The following is an 8,538-nucleotide window of genomic DNA, read 5'->3' as shown; positions in this document are numbered from 1 at the left end:
GACTCAACATTTCCAAAATACGTATAATTTTTTGGGAATAATCTATATAAACTATGCTATAAACAAAAAATTGTAGGATTACTTACCCGAGTGTGCGCCGTTCGACTACGCCATTGCTTAAGCTTGTTTTCGTCGTGGAGCTTGTCATCGAATGGCGTTCGCGTGCTTTCTGATAAATTATTTTTTTTGCGAAAAATTCGCTGAACTTTGGTGACATCATTAATATAAATATAATTTTTATGGATGTTAAATAATAAATGGTTTTTAGTAGGTCCGCTGCTCGTTTAAACTCAACGGTTTGTACAATATCCGTTATTGGTCTAGATTCGACCAATCCTGTCGCGACACGAGTCGGCGGTGACGTTTTACCTAATTATGCGAGTTTTTTTAGCATGTTCGTACGAATACTGTCGCAATTTTTTCGCCGTAATATAAGAATCCGAACTATAGGAACCCGTGTTATAGGGGGGTCGACTGTATATGGTACACACCATAATATATATATAGTAATATATAGTAAAGTAAAGTAAAAGTTAATTTTTTAAATGTATATTTAAAATAATTAACTTTTACTTTACGCTTAATAATTTTTAAACAAAATATTTAAAAATTACTAAACTAGTAAATTTAAATGTTCGAAAGACAGAAAATAACTAAAATGACTACTATTAGTTGATACTTCGATTAAGAAAGATCAAAGCAAGATAGAAACAGATTGTTAACATTTACGCCTAACTATTAATACAAACATTACTAATCATAAATTTGAAAAGAATACTCACTAAGATATTATAAAATGTTATAATCTAAGGAATAAAACAACAGATTTTCTAAAACAAAAGTGCTGTAAAACTTGTAGTTACTTCTTTTCTTTTAACTGAAATTATCCTTTCGAAATTCGAACGTACAGTATGTGTAGCGAAACACAAGAGGCACTAAACAGCACTAAGTTAGTCACGTGACTAAAACATGCCCTGGCTGTCTTTCTCGTTGGCCTTTGGTAACGCCTTAAGTTGGCAATAATAAAACGATAAAAAAAATCAAGTAAAAAATTTTGCTATTAAGATCATTTTATTCTATCGAACACGTAGTTATAATTTTATAACTACGTGTTCGATAATTTAATAAACCATAACACAAATATGTTGCCATAAAGCTAAATAGGGTAAATTGAATTTTACGATCATGATTGGAACAAAAGAACTTCGGTATAAATAACTGTGAATTTTGTCTAAGTTAATTAAATACTTAATTCTCCTAACTTTAATTTCTTTTGTAATTTCTTCTTTTATTGGCATATTTTCATTCCTAATTATTGAATTCAAGGGGAACACGCAACTGTTCGCTTGCCTTTCGTCATTTCCAGACGAACAACCCAGAACTCGCCACGTGGAGATAGCTGCATCGGAGTTCCACCAAGAGTTAGAAATATGAAACTCCACACGCCACTAAAATCACTTATCGAGTTTCATTCGTCCTAACTCACACTATAAAAATATTTATAATTACCTCTGAAAAATTCAAATTCAACTATTCGAAACTCACTGTATTATTACTATCTAAACTAATGGGCAGCCGGATGGCGGAGCGGTCAAGGTGGCAGCCTACCGCTCTGGGGGACCCGGGTTCGAATCTGAACGGGTCGAAAAATCCTCAGGAATTTTTCGGGGAGTGGTCCGTTTGGATATGTTGGGCCCAGTCCCTCACCACCAGGCAGCCCAATGGACGCAATATTACAACAAGTAATAATGAAAGACAAATACCAATAAAGATGCCAGGAGACCTATTCGGAGTAGTATCACTAAGCTAACAAATACGATAAAATCCAGTTTCTATCGGAACCACATGATTCGCGTTTAATCAATCAACTGTGAAAATGCTATTCCGAGCCCTACGTTTCGTTTTCGGTTCGGATAGCCACGTGCGATAACTAAGCTTTTGTTATCGACACTCTCGAGATGCCGTTAGGAACGTAACGACAGTGTAAACAACATGGCGTCATTTGGTGTAAAAATGATTTTACTTCACGAGCAATTAGAGAGAGAGTTAATAAACTATGTTGTTGTATTGCTTAAAAATAATTACCTTAAGTATTTATGAATATTGTATGAATAATGTAATTGCTTTCTTGGTTAAATTTAAATTAAGTAGGTATAGCATGAATATTATTTCTGAAATAGGTTTCATTCACATATGCATAAATTAAAATGATAGTCATATATTTATATTCAAAGCTATCAGTTTCTTTTCATCATCATTCTGGGTCTTTTTGTGAGCGGACTCCATCGGAATTCAGACGGTCGGCTATTTCTTGCCACAATTTCTGGCGATCTTTTAGGGTGAAGGAAGCATCTAACTTCTCTGACATTAATTTAGGGTTGTCTTCCATGAAAGTAACGAGCATCTCGAACTGGAGACTTGTAGTTCGCTGGCCTTTCTTCGACATTTTAAAACAAAACTACTTCACTAGCGCTGGTACCGTACATGACAACGTTAAACAACGTGCTTCGCTTAGAAAATAGAGGGTTGCAGTCACGTGACAAAAATACAATGTTAACTAAACTGTGATTGGTTAAAGCGTAATAGCTATCGATAGCATGGAACCCGGACGCATCTCGACCGATAGCCGTAGCGAAACCCACTTAATGTGGAGCACAGAATAGCGATTTGTCTAAGGTTCGTTAACTGCATTTCGCTAAAAGGATTTATCGAATGTCCCGTGTATCACTCTCGTCGAGTTATCGGACGACCTCAGAATAAGCCCAGATCGTAATAAAACGCAGGTTAGGGCCACTACACTATAAATTACTTAAAACTCAAAGAATCTCATTAAAGAACAAGGACAACAACAAAAACCACTAGAATGCTCGGAATGTGTGGGATTTAATGAACCGGGAAACAGAGTCCGCTCTGCTTCCTGCCGGTGACTTCGCCCAAGTGGGCCTTAAACATTCTCAATGGAAAAGTTGAAGCCTAACTTCTAGGCCTAACGTTCAAAACTTTTCATTTTTCATTCCGGTAAAATTAGACTATGAAACAATCATAATGTATCTTACGAAATTCGCCCAGTCAATAGCTGTTCGACTACTCGTATGTACAAACATGTGACGCTCAACGTACTGTACTGTACTGTACTGTACATTCTATGCAAATTAGATGCCAAATAAACGAAAAAGTAGTTTCCAAGAAATTTTCCCAAATTTACGTTTAAAAATTACTTCAAATGACGAACTGTTCATCTTGCATTTATGACATCTAAAAGAAACAGAATCACGATACTTTCGATAATTGTATTACGACGACCATCACATTTCGAATAATCTTCATCTGCAGGTTGCATACCGAACTTTATGGCAAATATACCAACTGAAGAAATTCTCTTCTCAAAATTAAATTCGGGAAATTACGATACTAAAAGAAAAAATCCTTTGAAGTACACTTTTGCCAAGAAAATTTTTGATGTTTCCCAAACTCCGCCATTACAACAATAAACAACAAAATATCAAATATAAATTTTGAAAAAATGATTCACACAACAATATATAACTTTTTGAACCTTAATAATTAAATAACTTTAAAAAAATTATAAAATGTTAGGAAATTATTCTAGTACTGAAATGACGTTAGAAATCTCGTAAACTAAAGACAGAGACACCTACATTAACTTTCAAAACACGCATATTGTCGAGATTTCGGAAGTGCCGCCATTGGAACTACCTAAGTAAACTTCTACTCAGTCTTTATTTATTTACTTTTATAAGTAAATAGAAAATGATAATTAATATCGTCTCCAAAATTAACAAATATACGTAAAAACAAAGACAACAATCACATAAAAATATACATTACATTATACATTAAATACAATATGAATTAAAACAAAAAAGTATAAAAGTTTTTCGGAAGAATTCGTTTTCGAAGAACTGCTTTTCTTTGATGCGATTTTGTTAACAGATAAAATAAACTAACGAAACTGTAGTACGTTATTCGAAAACATTTCCTTTTCCTAAGTTGAAAATAACTCGTAACTCGTACGTCATAACCATATTTATAGCCTATATATATTACCAATATTAAATATCCGCCAAAGCATATGCTTGCTAAGTGTGCAAAAATTTTTAAGTTTCTGTGGCCCAGTTAATCGTCGTCCATTTGCCGTATTCTCCAATTTTGAGTTTATTCGACATTTTGTGTACCCTAATAACTTTATTTTTATTTGGGGTTCGTCTTCGTCGAGTAACACGGCTATTAGCCTGTAGCCAAATCATTGACAGAAAAATTTCTGAACGTATGTAGATAGCAACGCTAAAGCGACTGGCAAATTGTTTTGTTGTGTGTGGTTTGTTACATGTCCAATAAAGTAAATATTCCATTATTTGTCGTGTCGTGTCATTTTCTTGTCTGATAGTGTAAATCCAGCTTAAAGTGTGAACATTTAAGACAATCATCGAAGATTAGATATAAATTAAAATCATCTTTCTATCAAAATTTATATTCCATTTCTTTTTACATCTTATTTTTGTAGATAATGATTTTCGTTTCAAAATTAATTTTGAAATAAGATATTTTGAAAAGTCATATTGAATTTTATATAAATTACTAGCTGCAAGGACCCGCTTCGCTGGATTTTTATTTGTATGTAATATAGTTTTTTTCATATATAAAAGACTGTTTTTCTAAGTTATCTAGAATCTAGCTGCAAGGACCCGCTTCGCTGGGCAAAAAGTAACGATAGTGAAGAAGATAATTACATTATAGCCAATCTTACCCGTTTTCACAGAATGCAATAATTAGGTCCCCCGTTTCCAGACTGATTAGAAAATTTTTACGTCCAGTCAAACGAACTATTTTCAATTTGATCAATTTTCTGGAACGTTTTAAATTGTTCTATAATCGAACCAATTCGAATTTAAATTCGAAATTCGAAATTTTTAAAATCGAAATAGAAAATCTTCCACTTTCAACCACCTTCAAGCCCATATCTCCCGCGCCCTTATAGCTATCGAGACGCAACCACCATAGTGCACGAATGGAGACTTGGGGCTACTACCACATACAAACACCACTCATGTACGATGTGTAGTTTTGGCTGAAAAGTGAAATATAGAGACACACACGTCCANAAGTTCAAATTTTTAACTTAAGCCTTTCTCGTTATCAGTGAGGATTTGGCCAAACTTTCGGTCGATAGGTCAAAGTTCTCGGGGGTTTCCCCATAGAGCTAATTCAATTTTACTGTTGAATTTTATGCTTATAAAGACAAAATTGCATGGAAACAAATGAATTTTATTCAAAGTGTTACTCAGATTTACAAAATCTATAATTTATGTGAATTGAAACTTTTTATAACGCTTTTTCTAAAATGCGTATCGAAAACGTCGATTGGCACCGTGTTCAGTCGCCAAGTGCCTGTTCAATTGTACGTCATCGTCTCATGTCGTGACGTGATAATACAGTAATTAAACAAAAATATCTGAGATGTAAAAAATTACACCAAGTAAGAATTTATGACAATTTAGACGATGGTCAAAATTTTTCTTAGGTAAAGATAAGGTTGGCGCTTGGATAAATAATATACAGTACTGTACATATATAATTATAGGTAGCATATACCCGATATTTTACTGTCTCTGATAGAACAATATATAGATATTGGGGACTTCAATATAAAAAGACGTTCTTTTTTGTGGTGCTTAGGTAAACACAACCCGCACTTAATACTGTACCATAATTTAATTAAAAGTAAGAGAAAAATATTAAACATATTTTTATCAGATTTTATGAATGATGCAATTTTTATAGCCACTACTGTATTACAATTAACTATTCAATATCTTATAATAAATAAAATAACACTTGATTTCTTGTTTTTTTTTAGAAATTAAAAAGCACAACCAAATAAATATGCCTTCACCGTGATATTATGAATGTACAAAGTGAACCAGCAACAATTCACCGGAATATTTGTGACTTCTGCTACAAAATTATGTATTTGATGAAGTTGTGTGGCCATAGAGAATGTGAAGAATGTAGTTCTTGTAACATCTTTTATTTAATATTGTCTAAAATATATTTCTAAAAGAAATAACGTTATTTCTTTGCAGATATAATTTCGAAATAAACTTATTTAAACATCTGTGTAAGGGGCATTAAATTTTGTAACGTTATGGCGAGCACGTGATTTATGAAAGATTAGACGTGATTGCTTATGAAATACAATATAAATGTCAAGATTAGAACCAGCAAAAAGCCTCTTCAAATTTTTCACAATATGTTTCGGAATATCTTAGGAAATTTTAAGCCCGGTAGAACGTGGCTTAAAATTTCTTAAGATATTCCGTAGAACGTCATCCAGTTAGGCTATAAGCGGGAACGTGGCCGACCCAAAATCCTTCCTAAATTAGTAAATTTTGCGTCCGAGTAGGAACGAAAAACCGCTTTACGACTTTTTTGCATTATGTCTCGAAATATCTTCGTAAATTTTAACCCGGCAAAAAGCGGTTGACATATGCCAGTTCGGGACATTAGCGAAGTTGTGACCGACGTTTTCATCTGTAAAACGTAAACGTCGAATGTCGAGCGCCGCTTACAAGATAGCGGTGCTCAACGTTCGACGTTAACGTTTTAGAGATGAAAACTTCGGCCACAACCTCGCTATTAGCGAGCAATGCGTACGAAAGTTCTTCATTGAATACGTATATTAAATGTACAATACAGCACATCGATCACACAAAAATAGGGCGATTACTTTAGCCCGGTGAAATAATGACGACGTACTGTTCACACCCAAGACAAACGAGAAAGATAGACCTGGGCGTGATCGACACGTCGGTAAATTACGTGACCAACTTAGTGCTGATAGTCTCCATCTATCTAGCAGTATAATGTGGTTTACAGTAAATGTTCTAGAAAAAATACTTATAAATATATGAGATATTCTTGTGTATTACGAACATATTTTGCGTTACGCTTAAACTTCACACATNAAAAGTAACGATAGTGAAGAAGATAATTACATTATAGCCAATCTTACCCGTTTTCACAGAATGCAATAATTAGGTCCCCCGTTTCCAGACTGATTAGAAAATTTTTACGTCCAGTCAAACGAACTATTTTCAATTTGATCAATTTTCTGGAACGTTTTAAATTGTTCTATAATCGAACCAATTCGAATTTAAATTCGAAATTCGAAATTTTTAAAATCGAAATAGAAAATCTTCCACTTTCAACCACCTTCAAGCCCATATCTCCCGCGCCCTTATAGCTATCGAGACGCAACCACCATAGTGCACGAATGGAGACTTGGGGCTACTACCACATACAAACACCACTCATGTACGATGTGTAGTTTTGGCTGAAAAGTGAAATATAGAGACACACACGTCCATATATATATATATATATATAGATGTAGATATATAGATATAGATATAGATTTAAAATTTTTATATTAATCCAATTTGAAATAAATTATTTTTTTGCCGTTACACGTGGTCTCGCAATCTTGGATCGTCTTTTAGTTTTTTCTTCAGATTACTTATTTTCGTTTCTTTTGTTTCCGTATGCCTATTTATAAAATTTAATCTATAAGACAATATTTAAAATACGTATTAAAAATTTTACTATTTTTATAATTACTTACCATTTTAACCTACTCTCGCTGACACTAATAACCAAATTCATTTTTTTAATTAATTGTAAATACTCTTCTAGCTCTTGTTTGTTTAAGTCGATTTGATGAATCTTGAACCAATTTTGTTTTTCTTTTAATATTGTTCTATCCTATAATAAAATTATTACGAAGTCTAAATGTGTTAATCGCATAATTCTCATATTAAATTAATTATGATAAAAGACTTGAACTAATACATTTTTTAATTGCGTTCTTATTCTTTCGCCTCTGCTATTTAGAAGCTTTTGATAATCTGTTAAACAATCGTTATAAACTTTGTTGGCTTGTCTATCATTCAAAATTTCCGGATACCCTAACTTGGCTAAGTATGGTTTTAGGTAATCTAGGCTAATTTCGTTTGTCAGTTTTTGTGTTTCTGGAGCTTCTTCTTCAATCTTTATAAGAAAAATTTACGACACTTAAAGGTAATTCTTTTGAATATGATTTATGAGTGTAACAATTTACCTGCTTTTCTTCTTTTTGTAGTATGTCTACTTTTTGCATTTCATATATATTATGTTTTAATTTCAATGCAGCTTTTTCTTGTTCACGACTGTCCAGAATGGTTTGAATCTAATAAAATTTGTGCAAAAAAAAATTAAAATTAAAAACTATTCATGAAATTCAAGTAACTGAATAGTAATAATAATAATAATAGCATACTTCTTGTTTAACATTTTGCAAAGAGGCAATTGCTTGAGCTTCACTTTCAATTAAATTGGCAACTAAGAGGTATAAATCTGCTAACTTATAATTGGCTGGTCCTGTGCACGCCTAAACAAATAAATAACAAATTGATGTGATTTTTAAATGTTCTAATCAAAAATATCTAAAATAAATTTGTTATAGTTTATTAATCTGGAATC

The 8,538-nt window shown here is 32.8% G+C and overlaps 1 protein-coding gene across 1 annotated transcript in view; it reads right to left on the bottom strand.

Annotated features, from left to right (window-relative positions):
* Positions 1–7,435: 7,435 nt before the first annotated feature.
* Positions 7,436–8,538, bottom strand: part of LOC111633537 (dynein regulatory complex subunit 7-like) — a 22,759-nt gene continuing 21,656 nt past the window's right edge. Inside the window, exons 14-18 of the mRNA XM_023378119.1 lie at positions 8,336–8,446; positions 8,138–8,245; positions 7,870–8,067; positions 7,643–7,782; positions 7,436–7,566 (exon numbers count right to left, since the gene is read on the bottom strand). Coding sequence (XP_023233887.1) covers positions 7,485–7,566; positions 7,643–7,782; positions 7,870–8,067; positions 8,138–8,245; positions 8,336–8,446 — 639 coding nt within the window. The 3' untranslated portion in view covers positions 7,436–7,484. The remainder of the gene's footprint in view (positions 7,567–7,642; positions 7,783–7,869; positions 8,068–8,137; positions 8,246–8,335; positions 8,447–8,538) is intronic.

This window comes from Centruroides sculpturatus, unplaced genomic scaffold, assembly GCF_000671375.1.
Source record: "Centruroides sculpturatus isolate CEXI.00-Female unplaced genomic scaffold, Cexi_2.0 scaffold780, whole genome shotgun sequence".
In the NCBI taxonomy this organism is placed as follows: Eukaryota; Metazoa; Arthropoda; class Arachnida; order Scorpiones; family Buthidae; genus Centruroides; species Centruroides sculpturatus.
Note: the sequence above shows the minus strand (reverse complement) of the source record. Positions and strands in the feature narration are given on the sequence as shown.